The 16826-nt window shown below is 60.0% G+C and overlaps 1 protein-coding gene across 1 annotated transcript; it reads left to right on the top strand.

The window, feature by feature from the left end:
* Positions 1 to 630: 630 nt before the first annotated feature.
* DTX3 (deltex E3 ubiquitin ligase 3) lies at positions 631 to 10110 on the top strand. The gene is made up of 5 exons (XM_068212678.1): positions 631 to 743; positions 1573 to 1634; positions 6411 to 7063; positions 8944 to 9161; positions 9523 to 10110. The coding sequence occupies exons 2-5, from the start codon at positions 1622 to 1624 to the stop codon at positions 9596 to 9598; spliced, it is 960 nt and encodes a 319-aa protein (XP_068068779.1). The 5' UTR covers positions 631 to 743; positions 1573 to 1621; the 3' UTR covers positions 9599 to 10110.
* The last annotated feature ends 6716 nt before the right edge of the window (positions 10111 to 16826 follow it).

A 16826-nucleotide genomic window follows, 5' to 3' on the forward strand; every position in this document is an offset into this window, starting at 1 on the left:
CAGCACTGGGGGGGTCTGGGGTGCCCCCCCCTGCACAAGGGGCTCTGGGACCCTTCTGCCCCTTCCCAAAGCTGGGAGGGGGTCAAACACTACTTGCCCCAGAGAGGGGGGGTGAAAGGGGCCCCCCCCCCTTCATGACCTCCCGGGGTGCAGCCCCCACCCCTCCTCCCAGTGAGGCTGGGGGGCACTCCCTGCCCCCCTCCGTGTGGGACCCGGGGGGCTCCACAGCTCCCCCTCCTTGGCAGGGGAGGACCCCGGCCCGGTGGGACCCCCGTGGGGGCGGGGCCTGCCGGGCTGACACCCCTGTCCCCCATTTGTGGGTGTGTCGTGTCCCCCCCCCCCCGCCCCGCCCCATTTGTGGGGCTCCTTCCCCCGCTCTGTACCGAGAAATAAATTATTGAACCGGCCCTGAGTCTGCCCCGTTCCCTGGGCCCCTCGGAGCCCCCTGCGCCCCTCAACCGGCTCCCCCTTTCCCGGGGACCCCCGAATTCCCGGCTCCAGGCCCCGCCCAGGCCCCGCCCCCGCCGCCCAGGCCCCGCCCCCGCCCAGGCTCCGCTTCGGCTGTCACGGCCCCGCCCCCAGGCGCGTTGCCATGGCGACGCCCTCCCCGCGCGCCGTTGCCATGGCCCCGCCCCTCCCCCCGTTGCCATGGCGGCCCCGCCCCGCGCGGTCACGTGAGCGGCCGCGCGCAGGGCGCCCCCCGCCGCCGGACGCGCCCGCGATGCTGCGCCCGCCCGGGCCCGGTGGGTGCGGGACCCCCGCGACCCCCGCGACCCCCGGCACCGCCCCGGCCTTCCCCGCCGCGCCCCCCGGCAGCCCGCTCTGCCCGCGTCCCCGCCCCGGGCCTGCTGCTGCCTGCACCGCAGCGACCCCCCCCGGGCCCCTCCCCGGGCCTGTCCGTTCCGCTCGGGCCTCAGCGGAACCCCCCGAACCCCCCCCCGGGCCGTATCGGGACTCACCGGCCCCCACCTCGGGTCTCATCGCGACCCCCCCGGCCCCTCCCCGGGCCTGTCGTGTCCCCGCCCCGAGCCTCAGCGGGACCCCCGCGCCCGTGCTGTCACCGCCGGGCCCGTCCGTCCGCCCGGGCCTCCTCGGGACCCCCGGGCCTGTCCCGCCCTCCCCGGGCCTCCTCGGGACCCCCCGGCTCCCCCAGGCCTGTCCGCCCCATTCCGGGCCCCATCCCCCCCCGCCCCCCCCGTGGAGCCCTCGGGGGGATGGGGGACACCGGGGGACACCGGGGGGACACCGGGGGGCCAGCGGCGCGTTCAGCCCCCCCGATCCGCGGGGCCCCTCCCCACGGAGCGGTGGCTGGAGAACAGCCCCCGAGGCCGCTCCGGGGGCGCTGGGTGGGTCTGGGGGGGCCGGGGACCCCCAGGAGCTGCTGCCCCCCCCAGAAGGGCTGGCGGGGGCTGGGGGTGTCGTGGGGTCCCCTGGGGACACGGCGGGGGTGACGGTGCTGTTATTGTAGGGTCACCCCTGCGGGGGGGGGGGGTGGTTGAGGAGCCCCCCAGACTGGGTCTGGGGGTGGTGGGGGCCGTGTGTAACCCCCCCTTGTCCCCCGTGTGCCCCCAGCCCCGGGCTCGTGGCTCTGCTGATCGCCGCACCTCCGCTCGTGTCCCCCATGGGCTCACCAGGTGGGTGTGGGGGGCACCCCGCTCTGGGGACCCCCCCCGGAGCCTCTGACCCCCCCCCCCTCGTGCCCGGGCCCTGGCTCGGGGGACCCCCTTTGGACCCCCCCCCTTGGAGCAGCTCCCCCTTCATCCCTGGGACCCCCCCCCCCCACCCCGGGTGCTGGGGACACCCCAAGCCTCGCCCCCACCCCGCAGGGGTGTCCCAGATTCGGGGGACGGGGACAGGTTTAACCCTTGAGGTGTCGCCTTGGGTGGGTGAACGCCCCCCCCGGGGGGGCACTGTGACCCCCTCAGAACCCCCCGGGCTCTGGGCAGTCTGGGGGGGTCCCCAAGTGCCCAGACTCGGAGGGGTTTGGGGGGATCCTGTTCAGATTTTGCTGGGTTTTGGGGTGACCCTCAAGTCCCCAGGCTCTGGGGTCTTGGAAGTGTCCATGCCCAGTGTCAGAGGATTTTGGGGGTCCATGCCCAGGCTCAGAGAGGTTTGGGGGGGTCCATGCTCAGGCTCTTAGAGGTTTTGGGGGTCCATGCCCAGTCACAAAGGGGTTTGGGGGTCCATGCCCACTTTCAGAGGGGTTTGGGGGGGTCCATGCCCAGTCTCAGAGGATTTTGGGGGTCCATGCCCACTCTCTGAGAGGTTTTGGGGGTCCATGCCCACTCTCTGAGAGGTTTTGGGGGTCCATGCCCAGTCTCAGAGGGGTTTGGGGGTCCATGCCCACTCTCTGAGGGGTTTGGGGGTCCATGCCCAGTCTCAGAGGGGTTTGGGGGTCCATGCTCACTCTCTGAGAGGTTTTGGGGGTCCATGCCCAGTCTCAGGGGGGTTTGGGGATGTCCATGCTCAGGCTCTGGGAGGTTTTGGGGGTCCATGTCTAGTCTCAGAGGATTTTGGGGGTCCATGCCCAGTCTCAGAGGGGTTTGGGGGTCCATGCCCACTCTCTGAGAGGTTTTGGGGGTCCATGCCCAGTCTCAGAGGGGTTTGGGGATGTCCATGCTCAGGCTCTGAGAGGTTTTGGGGGTCCATGTCTAGTCTCAGAGGGGTTTGGGGGTGTCCATGCTCAGGCTCTGAGAGGTTTTGGGGGTCCATGTCTAGTCTCAGAGGGGTTTGGGGGGGGTCCATGCCCATTCTCAGAGGATTTTGGGGGTCCATGCCCACTCTCTGAGAGGTTTTGGGGGTCCATGTCTAGTCTCAGAGGGGTTTGGGGGGGGTCCATGCCCATTCTCAGAGGATTTTGGGGGTCCATGCCCACTCTCTGAGAGGTTTTGGGGGTCCATGCCCAGTCTCAGAGGGGTTTGGGGGTGTCCATGCTCAGGCTCTGAGAGGTTTTGGGGGTCCATGCCCAGTGTCAGAAGTTTTGGGGGTCCGTGCTCAGTCTCTGGGAGTTTTTTGGGGTCCATGCCCAGTCTCAGAGGATTTTGGGGGTCCATGCCCAGGCTCTGAGAGATTTTGGGGGTCCATGCCCAGTCTCAGAGGGGTTTGGGGGGGTCCATGCCCATTTTCAGAGGATTTTGGGGGTCCATGCTCACTCTCTGAGAGGTTTTGGGGGTCCATGCCCAGTCTCAGAGGGGTTTGGGGATGTCCATGCTCAGGCTCTGAGAGGTTTTGGGGGTCCATGTCTAGTCTCAGAGGGGTTTGGGGGTGTCCATGCTCAGGCTCTGAGAGGTTTTGGGGGTCCATGTCTAGTCTCAGAGGGGTTTGGGGGGGGTCCATGCCCATTCTCAGAGGATTTTGGGGGTCCATGCCCACTCTCTGAGAGGTTTTGGGGGTCCATGTCTAGTCTCAGAGGGGTTTGGGGATGTCTGTGCTCAGGCTCTGAGAGGTTTTGGGGGTCCATGCCCAGTCTCAGAGGGGTTTGGGGGTGTCCATGCTCAGGCTCTGAGAGGTTTTGGGGGTCCATGCCCAGTGTCAGAAGTTTTGGGGGTCCGTGCTCAGTCTCTGGGAGTTTTTTGGGGTCCATGCCCAGTCTCAGAGGATTTTGGGGGTCCATGCCCAGGCTCTGAGAGATTTTGGGGGTCCATGCCGAGTCTCAGGCTATGAAAATGCCATGCCCAGATTTTGGGGTTCGAAGTGTCCCACGGCCAGCCCTTGATGCTTTTGGGGTGTCCCCTCTGTGTTTGTCCTGTCAAGGATGTTGGGGTGTCTGGGGGCCACCAGGTGATGGTGCCAGTGGGGGTCCAGTCCCTGGGGGTTTTGGGGGTCCCGTGCCCAGTCCCTAAGGGTTTTGGGGTCCCCCAGTGTCATTCATGCTGTCGGGGATTTCGGGGTGCAGGGGGGCCACCAAGAGCCAGGTGATGGTGATGGTGGAGTCCAGGCTCAGAAGGTTTTGGGGGGTCCATCTCCATCCCCTGCTGGTTTGGGGTGTCCCTGGGTGTTTTGGGGTGTCCGTGCCCAGCCCCGGGTGTTTTGGGGTGTCCATGGGTGTTTTGGGGTGTCCATGCCCAGCTCCGGGTGTTTTGGGGTGCTCATGGGTGTTTTGGGGTCTGTGTGCAATCTCCTGATGTTTTGGGGTGTCCATGGGTGTTTTGGGGTCCGTGCCCAGCCCCGGGTGTTCTGGGGTGCCCATGAGTGTTTTGGGGTCTGTGTGCAATCTTCTGATGTTTTGGGGTGCCCACGGGTGTTTTGGGGTGTCCGTGCCCAGCCCCGGGTGTTCTGGGGTGCCCATGAGTGTTTTGGGGTCTGTGTGCAATCTCCTGATGTTTTGGGGTGTCCATGGGTGTTTTGGGGTGTCCGTGCCCAGCCCCGGTGTTTTGGGGTGCCAATGGGTGTTTTAGGGTGTCCGTGCCTAGCTCCGGGTGTTTTGGGGTGTCCATGGGTGTTCTGGGGTGTCCGTGCCCAGCCCCAGGTGTTTTGGGTTGCCCATGAGTGTTTTGGGGTCTGTGTGCAATCTCGTGATGTTTTGGGGTGCCCACGGTTGTTCTGGGGTGTCCGTGCCCAGCCCCGGGTGTTTTGGGGTGCCCACGGGTGTTCTGGGGTGTCCGTGCCCAGCCCCGGGTGTTTTAGGGTGCCCATGGGTGTTTTGGGGTGTCCGTGCCCAGCCCCGGGTGTTTTGGGTGTCCATGGGTGTTTTGGGGTGTCCGTGCCCAGCCCCGGGTGTTTTGGGTGTCCATGGGTGTTTTGGGGTGTCCATGCCCAGCTCCGGGTGTTTTGGGGTGCCCATGGGTGTTTTGGGGTCTGTGTGCAATCTCCTGATGTTTTGGGGTGCCCATGGGTGTTCTGGGATGTCCGTGCCCAGCCCCGGGTGTTTTGGGGTGTCCACGGGTGTTCTGGGGTGTCCGTGCCCAGCTCCGGGTGTTTTGGGGTGTCCATGGATGTTCTGGGGTGTCCGTGAGTGTTTTGGGGTCTGTGCCCAACTCCTGATGTTTTGGGGTGTCCATGCTTAGCCCCAGGTGTTTTGGGGTCTGTGCCCAGCCCCGGATGTTTTAGGGTCTGTGTGCAAGCTCCTGATGTTTTGGGGTGCCCATGGGTGTTTTGGGGTCCGTGCCCAGCCCCTGATAATTTGGGGTGCCCGTGGGTTTTTTGGGGTCCGTGCCCAGCCCCGGGTGTTTTGGGTTGCCCATGAGTGTTTTGGGGTCTGTGTGCAATCTCGTGATGTTTTGGGGTGCCCACGGGTGTTTTGGGGTGTCCGTGCCCAGCCCCGGGTGTTTTAGGGTGCCCATGGGTGTTTTGGGGTGTCCATGCCCAGCCCCGGGTGTTTTGGGGTGCCCACGGGTGTTCTGGGGTGTCCGTGCCCAGCCCCGGGTGTTTTGGGGTGCCCATGAGTGTTTTGGGGTCTGTGTGCAATCTCCTGATGTTTTGGGGTGTCCATGGGTGTTTTGGGGTGTCCGTGCCCAGCCCCGGGTGTTTTAGGGTGCCCATGGGTGTTTTGGGGTGTCCATGCCCAGCCCCGGGTGTTTTGGGGTGCCCACGGGTGTTCTGGGGTGTCCATGCCCAGCTCCTGATGTTTTGGGGTGCCCATGGGTGTTTTGGGGTCTGTGTGCAATCTCCTGATGTTTTGGGGTGCCCATGGGTGTTCTGGGGTGTCCGTGCCCAGCTCCGGGTGTTTTGGGGTGCCCACGGGTGTTCTGGGGTGTCCGTGCCCAGCTCCGGCTGTTTTGGGGTGTCCATGGATGTTCTGGGGTGTCCGTGAGTGTTTTGGGGTCTGTGCCCAACTCCTGATGTTTTGGGGTGTCCATGCTTAGCCCCAGGTGTTTTGGGGTCTGTGCCCAGCCCCGGATGTTTTAGGGTCTGTGCCAAGCTCCTGATGTTTTGGGGTGTCCATGGGTGTTTTGGGGTCCGTGCCCAGCCCCAGATAATTTGGGGTGCCCGTGGGTTTTTTGGGGTCCGTGCCCAGCCCCGGGTGTTTTAGGGTGCCCATGGGTGTTTTGGGGTGTCCATGCCCAGCCCCGGGTGTTTTGGGGTGCCCACGGGTGTTTTAGGTTGTCCGTGCCCAGCCCCGGGTGTTTTGGGTGTCCATGGGTGTTCTGGGGTGTCCGTGCCCAGCCCCGGGTGTTCTGGGGTGCCCATGGGTGTTTTGGGGTCTGTGTGCAATCTCCTGATGTTTTGGGGTGCCCACGCGTGTTCTGGGGTGTCCGTGCCCAGCCCCGGCTGTTTTGGGGTGCCCACGGGTGTTCTGGGGTGTCCGTGCCCAGCCCCGGGTGTTTTGGGGTGCCCACGGTTGTTCTGGGGTGTCCGTGCCCAGCCCCGGCTGTTTTGGGGTGCCCACGGGTGTTCTGGGGTGTCCGTGCCCAGCCCCTGGCGCTCGGGGGCCCGTGCCCGGCCCTGACGCCGCCGGGGGGTCCCCGCAGTGTCGTTCGTGCTCTCGAGGATGTCGGGGTGCGGGGGCCCCGCCAAGAGCCGGGTGACGGTGCCAAAGCGCGTGTGGGAGTTCGTGACGCGGGAGCGCGCGGCGCGCCTGGCGCTGCTGGCGCAGGAGGCGCGGGTGCGGATCCTGGTGGACGGCGAGACCCCCGAGCTGTACGTGCTGCAGCTCTGCGCGACCCCCCCGGGCCCCCCCGGCGGCGCGGGGCTCTGCCCGGCCCGCAAGGCGCTCAAGGCGCTGCTCAAGGAGACGGAGAAGGAGCTGAAGAAGCGCAGCCAGCGGCACGGGGAGGTGCTGGGGGCTCGCCCGGAGCCCCCCGCGGGCGCCGCCGGCTCCCCCGGCGCCGGCCCGGCGCGGGACGAGGAGCCGGAGCGGCAGTGCCCGATCTGCCTGGGCGAGATGCGGGGCCCGCGCACGCTGGAGCGCTGCCGGCACTCGTTCTGCGGGGAGTGCATCGCGCGGGCGCTGCAGGTGCGCTCCGCCTGCCCCGTCTGCGGCCGCTTCTACGGGCAGCTGGTGGGCAACCAGCCCCCCGACGGGCGCATGCTGGTCACCCGCGACGCCGCGCTGCCCCTGCCCGGCTACGAGGCCTTCGGCACCATCATCATCCAGTACGTCTTCCCGCCCGGCGTGCAGGGGGTGAGTGCGGCCACGGGCCGGGCGGGGTACGGGGGAGGGGTCTCCCGTGGTGCTGGGTGATCCCAAATCCCGTCGGATGGCCCTGGCCCAGCCCCGTGCCCCCAGCGCCCCGACGGTGCCCGGAATGCCCCAGGTTCAGCTCAGTGCCCCTGCTTGTCCCCAAATCCTGCTGAGTGTCCCCAGCATCCCTGGGTGCTCCAAAACCCCAAATCCTGTGCCCCCAGTGCCCCAAATGCTCCTAGTTCACCTCTGTGTCCCCAGCACCCCTGGGTGCCCCCAAATCCTGTTGGGTGGCCTGGCACGGTTCTGTGTCCCCAGCACCCTCAAGTCCTGATGGATGGCCCTGGGTGTCCCCAAATACCCCTGACCCAGCTCTGTGCCCCCATGCCCCTGGGTGCCCCCAAACCCTGCTGGGTGTACCCACCATCCCTGGGCTACCCCACACGCCCTGGCAGGTGTCCCCGGGTGTTCCCAAATCCTTTTGGGTGTTGCTGACACCCCTGGTGTCCCCAAATGCCCCTGTGTCCCTAACACCCCTGGCTGCTCCCAACACCCCTGGGTACCCCAAACTCTGCTGGGTGCCCCCAGTCGGTGCCCCTAGCCCTGATCCCCATCCCTCCTGTCCCCCCATCCCTTGCCCCTGACCCCCATGGCAGGTGAAGTCTCCCCAGCCCTTTCCCCTGTCCCCCTGTCCCCTTGTCCCCCTGTCCCCCGTCCTCCTATCCCCTTGTCGCCCTGTTCCCCTGTCCCTCTGTCCCCTTGTCCCCCTGTCCTTCTGTCCTGCTGTCCCCTTGTCCCGCTGTCCCCCTGTCCCCCTGTCCCCTTGTTCCCCTGTCCCTCTGTCCCCTTGTCCCCCTGTCCTCCTGTCCTGCTGTCCCCTTGTCCCGCTGTCCCCCTGTCCCCCTGTCCCCTTGTTCCCTTGTCCCCCTGTCCCCTTGTCCCCCTGTCCCTTTGTCCCCCTGTCCCCCATCCTCCTATCCCCTTGTCGCCCTGTTCCCCTGTCCCCTTGTCCCTCTGTCCCTCTGGCCCCTTGTCCCCCTATCCCCCCGTCCTGCTGTCCTGCTGTCCTGCTGTCCTGCTGTCCCCCTGTCCCCTTGTCCCCCTGTCCCCTTGTCCCGCTGTCCCCTTGTCCCCCTGTCCCCCTGTCCCCTTGTCCCGCTGTCCCCCTGTTCCCCTGTCCCCTTGTCCCGCTGTCCCCCTGTCCCCTTGTCGCCCTGTTCCCCTTTTCTCCTGTCCTCCTGTCCCCCTGTCCCCCTGTCCCCTTGTCGCCCTGTCCCTTGCCCCACCCTTACCTGCCGTGTGTCCCCTCCATCCCCCAAACCCCGCGGTGCAGTGCCTGGGCACCACCTGGGCAGTGGCACCTGTCCTGTGTGCTGCCCCTCTCTCCTCCCCCGCAGCTGTGCCCCCTGTACCTGAACCTGGGGCTGCAGCCCCCCGGGGCCAAACAGAGCCTGGCATCTGTGCCCCCCTGCCCCCGTCACTGCCCCCCTTACCTCTGACCCCCCACGGCTGGAACCCGAACCCGGGCTGCCCCCATACCTGTGCCCCCCTCACCTGTCCCCCACCCTGTACAGGTGGAGCACCCGAACCTGGGGTATCCTCACACCGGTGCCCCTGTTCCCTGTCCCCCACCCCGTGCAGGGGTGCAGTACCCTGGCACCACTTGGGCACTGACACCTGTGCCCCTGTCACTTCCCTGCCACCCTCACCCGTCCCCCACCCCGTGCAGGGGTGCAGTACCCTGGCACCACTTGGGCACCGACACCTGTGCCCCTGTCACTTCCCTGCCACCCTCACCCGTCCCCCACCCCGTGCAGGGGTGCAGTACCCTGGCAGCACAAGGGCACTGACACCTGTGCCCTGTCCCTGCCCCCGTGCAGGTGGAGCACCCGAACCCGGGGGTGCGGTACCCGGGCACCACGCGCGTGGCGTACCTGCCCGACTGCCCCGAGGGGAACAAGGTGCTGGGGCTGTTCCGCAAGGCCTTCGCCCAGCGCCTCACCTTCACCGTGGGCACCTCGCTGACCACCGGCCGTGCCAACGTCATCACCTGGAACGACATCCACCACAAGACCAACTGCACCGGCGGGCCCCAGCTGTGCGGGGGGCACCTGGGGGGCACCTGGGGGGCACCTGGGAATGCCTGGGGAGCAGCCGGGGGGCGTCTGAGGGGTTGGGGGACAACATCCACCACGAGACTGACTGCAGCCAGCTGTGCCGGGGGGGATTTGGGGGCACCTGGGGGGGCGATGGGCACCCATGGACATAGAGGGGGGCACCTGGGAGGGCACCTGAGGGGTTGGGGAGCAACATCGACCACATCCAGCACCAGCTGTGGGGGGAGGGGGACCCGAGGGCACTGGGGGAGCACCTGGGATGTGGGGGGGAGGGAGGATGGTGGAGGGGAGAGCACCGGGCGGGAAGGGCACGGCCTGACTCACTCCCCCCTCTGCCCCCAGGTTCGGGTACCCCGACCCCACGTACCTCGCCCGGGTGCAGGAGGAGCTGCGGGCCAAGGGCATCACCGAGGACTGAGCGGGGGGACAGGGACCCCTCCCGGGCAGGGGGATCCCCCCATGCACCGGGACCCCCCCAGGATCACCCCGGGCAGCAAGGACCCCCCCCGGACCCTCCCTGGGCAGCGGGACCTCCCCAGACAGCGGGACCCCCGTGCAGGGGGATCCCCCCACACAATGGGACCCCCCGGGGCAGGAGGAGCACCCCCCTGGGCAGAGGGATCCCCCATTCAATGGGACCCCCCATGCGGGGGGATCCCCCCATACACCCCTGAGCAGGGGGGCCCCCCCAGCCCCCCTGGCTGGCAGTGGGGGGCACAAGGAGGGGGCCAGGCCCCCCCAGGGGGGCTGGTGCCACCCAGCCCCCGCAGCACGGACAGACGGACCCCTGTACATACCCCTGACCCCCAGGACAGACAGGGGGATCCCTGCCACCCAAGCCCCGGGGGGGTCCCACCCTCGGGGGGGGTTATTTATTTTTTATTTCCCCCCCAGGTCTGTAACTTTGATCCAATAAAAATATGCAATGGATTGAGGGGTGCCGGGGGGGGCTCCCTGCACTCCTGGGGCAGTGGAGGGGGGGGCACCATGAGCTCTGGGAGTCACGGGGTCGGGGCAGTTCTGGGTGGGGGGACAGGGCTGGGGACAGGAGAGATGGGATTGTGGGATGGGGCATGGAGATGGGGTGTTGGGATGAGGACATCGGGATGGACATCCATCAGGACAATGGGATGGACATGGGGACATTGGCCTGGGGCAGCAGGATGGAAACACTGGGCTGGGGTCATGGGCATGGGACAGCATGAGGGCACGATGACCTGGGGCTGTGTGCGTGGGACTTTGGGGTGGGACACTTGGATGAGCCCTTGGGATGCCGGGATGGGACCTGAGCTGGGCACAGTGGGATGAGAGACCAGGCTGGGACACCGGTCTGGGAAATCGGGATGAAAACACTGGGATTCTGGGGTGTGGGCACTGGGCTGGACCCTGAGGTCAGGGGGATTTTGGGGTGGGACAACACAGAATCATGGAGTGGACTGGGTTAGGAGGGAGCATAAAACCCATCTGTTCCCACCCCTGCCATGGCAGGGACACCTCCCACTGTCCCAGGTTCCTCCAAGCCCTGTCCAGCCTGGCCTTGGGCACTGCCAGGGATCCAGGGGCAGCCCCAGCTGCTCTGGGAAATCCATCCCAGGGCCTCATCACCCTCACAGGGAACAATTCCCAATTCCCAACATCCCATCCATCCCTGCCCTCTGGTATAGCAATCCTTTCCCTGTGTCCTGTGCCTCCATGCCTTGTCCCCAGTCCCTCTCCAGCTCTCCTGGAGCCCCTTTAGGCCCTGCAAGGGGCTCTGAGCTCTCCCTGAAGTGAGGGGAGCACCCCCAGCTCTCCCAGCCCGGCCCCAGAGGGGCTCCAGCCCTGGAGCAGCTCCGTGGCCTCCTCTGGGCTCTCTCCAGCAGCTCCTCATCCTCCCTGTGCGGGCCCCCAGGGCTGGAGCAGCTCTGCAGGTGGGGTCTCACCTGGGCACAGGGGCAGAGGGGCAGAGCCCCCCTCCCTCTGCCCACGCTGGGGCCCAGCCCAGGCTCGGGGGTCTCTGGGTCCTGCCCAGCTCTCACCCCCTGGCACCCCCAGGTCCTTCTCCCAGGGCTGCTCCATCTGCTCATCCCCCTGGGTCCATCCTGGGGGTCGCCCTGACCCAGGGGCAGCTCCTGCCCTTGGCCTTGTTAAACCTCAGCAGATTCCCACAGGACGCTGCTCCAGCCTGTCCAGGTCCCTCGGGATGGCCCCGTCCTTCAGGGCTGTCACCGACCCCGAGCTCGGTGTCACCTGTCCAGCTGCCCTCGGTCCCTCTGCCCGTGTCACAGATGAAGTGACACAAACACTCAGTGACACCGGTCCCAGTGTGGACCCCCGAGGGCACCGCTGGTCACTGCTGTCCCCTGGGGCTAGGAGCCCCTGCCCACGGCCCTCTGGCTGTGACTGGCAGCCAGTTCCACACCCACCCCAGTCCAGCCCCGTGTCCATCTCCCCAGCCTGACCCAGTGTCCATCTCCTGTTGGGGAATGGCTGCAGGAACAGGGTAATGGATTGATGGAACAGTTATTCCATCAATCCTCTGTTTGAGAGCCCAGACCTGAGCTCTGTGCCCGGGAGGAGCTCTGGCCTGGGAAACTGGCCTGGGAAACAGCACTGGCCTGTGAACAGTACAATGTGCATGTACAGATAGCAAAAGGCAGAATATCCTTGAGATATGAGTTGTACAAGAACAGGATGCAAAACAAGATGTACTTAGCAAAGTAAAAAGCCAGCAGATGAAAAACTTAGCTACAGCTGAAACTGCACGTGGAAGAACATAAAACAATGAACCTTTATGAATTGACCAGTGAGAGCTTGTTGCTGACATTGTTTGTGAAAGACTGTATAAACTGACTGGATCTTTGAATAAACTGGAGCTTGCTTATCAATCATATTGATTTCATGCTTGTCTTCCCTCACCGCCTGTGGCATTATTTGGTGCCCGGAACAGGGACCCTTGCGACCCTCAGGGGTCCCGGTGCCTCGGGGACCAGGACGGTGGGACCGGTAGCACCGAATAAGCAGCGTTCGGAGGGCTAAAAGTTGGACTCGATGCTGGCATAAGGAGTCGTCTCGAGCCTGGGTCAGAGCAAGACTCGCCGTCCGAGGAGTCAGGACAAGACTCGCTGTCCGGGAAGAGCTGCTGAGGTACAAAGGCTGCACTTAAGGGTCAGATTATGGAAAGTGAAGTAGCTCTTCAATTATTTACTAATTTCTTAAAGAAACGTGATTTAGCTGATATAGATTTAGATAAAGATCCGCCGGCTTTGTAACACCTACGGTTGGGCTCAGGGCTTATTTAAAGCCTCGGGGGATCTCTTTGATGAGAAATAGTGATGTGAATTAGGGAACATTCTTTGGTTTAAGGTGATTGATGATGACAAGGTTGCTCAAAAGTTAATGAGGTCATGGCCCTCGGTCATAAATTGTTTGCAGAGGTATCAGGCAGAAAAGAAAGTTGCTGCTGTTGCTACTGCCACTCTAGAAGGGGTTAAACCAGGAATGCATTCTTTAGGGGTTGATTACAATCCTATTCCTCCAGTAGGAAATATTATTGAGATTAAGAGCAGACAGAGTGATAAACAGGTTACTGCTCCCCCTGCTCTTAATCCTGCCTTTAATCCTGCCCAGTCAGCCACAGATCCCCTCCCTGGGAATGAACAATCAGTAATAAATAGTGAAAGAATTCCAGAAGGTGAAAGAAAGCAGCTACAGGATGAAACTGTTCAGAACAGCCACAAAAGAGTTTTAATGACATCTGCTGGTGATTCTTTTAAGCAAGAACATCCTAAGAAGTTACCAGCAATACACAGAATAGATTGGTTAAGTATCCAAAAAGAAGCAATAAGTAATAAAGATTATGACGTGTTCTGCTATTTCTGACATAGATTGCCAAGCTTTTCCTGTTGTTTGTACACCGAATGCAGGAGGGGGACTGACAGCCAATTATCATCCTGTGGATTGGAAATTGCTTTCGCAATTGAGAGCCACAGTTAATGAATGTGGGCTACATGGGGAACCCAAAGCAAATGCTTAATTCCATATGGGGCTTAGGTTTGCTTCTTCCAGAAGATATTAAAGATATCATGAGAACGATTATGACACAGTCTCAGTTGATGCTGTGGCAAGCCCACTGGCATGAGTTATGTAATCGTTTTTGCTGAGACTCCACGACTGCAGAATGACCCCTTATTTGAGGTAACTGTTGAGCAATTAATAAATGTTGGGCAGTTCACTACGACTGAAATGCAGGCACAGGTAGGGGCTGAAGTATTAAAGGCTGCTATGTGTTTGGCTAGAGAAGCAGTCTCCAGGGTTAAGACAAAACCAGTATCTCCTTCTTATATGTCTATTAAGCAAGGCAGAGATGAGCTTTTTACTTCCTTTGTGGATCGGGTGACTGAGGCTATCAATTTAGCTGATGTACAGGACTTTATGAAGGGAGCCCTATCAAGACAGCGTGTTTTAGAGAATCGTAATGCCTCTACTAGAAGTATTCTTAACACAACGAGCATTGATGCAACAGTGGAGGAAATGCTAGAAAGAATGTCGAGGGTTCCTGCAGGTCCTCAGGCAATGTTAGTAGAAGCACTCCAGGATGTAGAGAAAGATTTGGTGTAAGCCCAAACACAAGCCTTTGCTGCTCTGACTCCGTTGCAGCCAACAAGTAAGTTTAAGCAACAACCTCATATAAAGTGTTACTGGTGTGGGAAAATGGGGCATTTTCGTCGCAACTGCAGTGAAGGGACAGTATGGTGTAACAAGTGTTCTGTGAACTCTCATTCCACTGAAGTTTGTAGGCGATCAGGAAACACAGAGCGCAAAGGGCCGCAGCACGAGGATCCTAACGGCGGCTCCCGTATGGAATGCTCCAGAAAACTGCAACCAGCCAGCTCTCTCCGGCCAGCCACAAGAGAGAGCCTCGGCCTGGACCTGGCAACCACAATAAACATTACCCTGATTGATCAAAAGCCTGTAAAGATCTCTACTGGGATCAAAGGACCGGTAATGCACAAAGATAAACCTTGTGGTGCTCTTCTTTTAGGTCGATCATCTGCTGGTTTGAAGGGTCTTTTTGTGTTACCTGGTGTTATTGATGCTGATTTTACAGGTGAAATTCTTATTGTTGCTATGACATTTTATCCTCCTTTGTTTATTTCTAAGGGCAGTAAAATGTAGGCAGCTAGTGCCTACATTACAGTTGACAGAAGCTGCCTCGACCACCATACAGCAACAACGGGGGTCGGCAGGATTTGGATCTACAGGAGGTATGGCACTTCTTTGTCTTCCCATGGAGGAGCGGCCCAAAGCTCCTGTTATTTTGGAGAATGGCCATCAAAAGCTGCAGCTAATGGCACTCCTCAATACTGGAGCAGACATCACTATCATCAGCAAGGACTGTTGGCCTACCTCTTGGTCACTTTCTCCTATGATTGCTGGAGTTGAGGGGGCAGGGGGGTCTGCTTCAGTTTGCCGCAGTAAGGACAAAATTTGTTTATTACTGGATGGTCGCACTTGTGTGCAATTTGTTACTGTTGTGCCATTACCACCCAAAGTTGAAGCATTAATTGGCTGAGATATTCTTATGCAATTAGGAGCTCGCCTGGTTACAAAAGATCATTTTTAGTAGTGGTCACTACTTGGGCTTTCCCAATCCCCCTAACCTGGAAATCTGATGATCCAGAATGGATCGAGCAGTGGCCGCTAAAAAGAGAAAGCCTGCAACAAGCACACGACCTAGTTAGTGAACAATTGAATCAGGGGCACATTAAACCCTCTACTAGTCCACGGAACACTCCAATATTTGTAATCAAAAAGAAATCTGGTAAATTTCATTTGCTTCATGATTTACGTTCAGTCAATGCCCAAATGGTGGCAATGGGGGCACTACAGCCAGGCCTCCCCAGTCCAGCCATGCTGCCTGAGGGCTGGAACCTCCTTATCATTGATTTAAAGGACTGTTTCTTTACAATTAGCATCCATCCAAATGATACTAAACGATTTGCATTTCCATTACCTTCCCTGAGTTGTGAGGCACCTGCAAGTCGGTATGAATGGGTGACCCTTCCTCAAGGGATGCACAACAGTTCTACACTGTGTCAATTGTTTGTGGATGCTGCCTTACTGCCCATTCGAACTGCTTGTCCTGATATGATGATATACCATTATATGGATGATATTTTGTTTGCACAGGAAGCTCCATTTACTGCTCAGCAAGAAGCCTTTATTTTCACACAGCTGCATAATCACAATTTATGTGTTGCCCCAGAGAAAATTCAACGTTCTGCACCCTGGAAATATTTGGGCTGGGTAATTTCTGATATGCACATTCAGCCACAAAAGGTTGCCCTGCAACTCGATTTGCACACTCTGCATGATATGCAGCGATTCATGGGAGACATTCAGTGGCTCTGTCCAGTTGTTGGTATTTCAAATGATGAACTTGATGAATTAAGACCATTGCTAAAAGGTACAGATCCCACTGCACCTATTCAATTGACTGACAGGCAGCGTGCAGTTGTGGCAAATATTGCTGATACTGTGGCCCAGAGAGCTGTTGATCGTAGAAATCCTGACTTACCTATAGACATTACTATTCTGTCTCATCCAAAACACCTTATGGGTGCTCTCACTCAGCAGTTAAAAAACAAAGGAGGAAAACAGGAGGATACAAAGGTAGAATGGGTGTTTGGACCTTTACAGCCTTGTAATTCTATTCAACCACGCGTGGAGGCACTCGCACTCTTGATTCGGAAAGGCCAGAAACGGGTGGTACAGATTACAGGGGAAGAGCCACAAAGAATTTTTGTTCCGATAAAACAGCCTGATTTAGACTGGTTTTTACAACACTCTTCTGTATTACAAGCTAGCATTTTAGACTTTAATGCTGAAATTCAATTGTCACCGCTGTCTTCACCTATTTTACGTTGGGTCTCCTCACAAAATTTGCTGTTACGGCCAAAATACGGTGAAACACCGTTGATTAATGCTGTTACTGTGTTTAGAGATGCAGGTCGCAAATCTCGAAAAGCTGCTCTCACCTGGAATGAACAGGGGCAATGGAATCATGTCATAATAAAAGGACAAGAATCAGATACTCTACAGACATTGGAACTTTCAGCAATTGTGTGTGCATTTTGTCGATGGATGCGTGATCCTATAAATGTTGTGTCTGATTCTTTGTATGCAGTTGGGGTAACGCAGCGTATTGAGGATGCTCTGTTACGAGAAGTGCAAAATCAGCGCTTGAATGCACTTTTCGCACAGTTGCAGTCTGCAATACGACAAAGATCTGCTCCATATGCTATTTTTCACATCAGGAGTCATAAGTGGGTGGAAGGATTAGGGGAAGGTAATGCTCGTGCTGATAGACTGGTGTCAATAACTGTGCCCATGGACAATTTCACAAAAGCACGCAATGCCCATGCCTCGTTTCATCCAAATGCAAAAGGGCTACAGCGTTGCTTTGATATTGCAATGGAAGAAGCCCGAGGAATTGTCAGAGCATGTCCAGACTGCAGTCATCACAATGGACCGGGTCTCGGCCTGGGGGTAAATCCTCGAGGTTTAGGCCCTAATGAACTGTGGCAAATGGATGTGACTCATGTAGCTGAATTTGGGCGCTTAGTTATGTCCATGTAGTTATTGACACTTACAGTCATTTCATT

Source organism: Anomalospiza imberbis, chromosome 22, assembly GCF_031753505.1.
Source record: "Anomalospiza imberbis isolate Cuckoo-Finch-1a 21T00152 chromosome 22, ASM3175350v1, whole genome shotgun sequence".
NCBI classification, from domain to species: Eukaryota; Metazoa; Chordata; class Aves; order Passeriformes; family Viduidae; genus Anomalospiza; species Anomalospiza imberbis.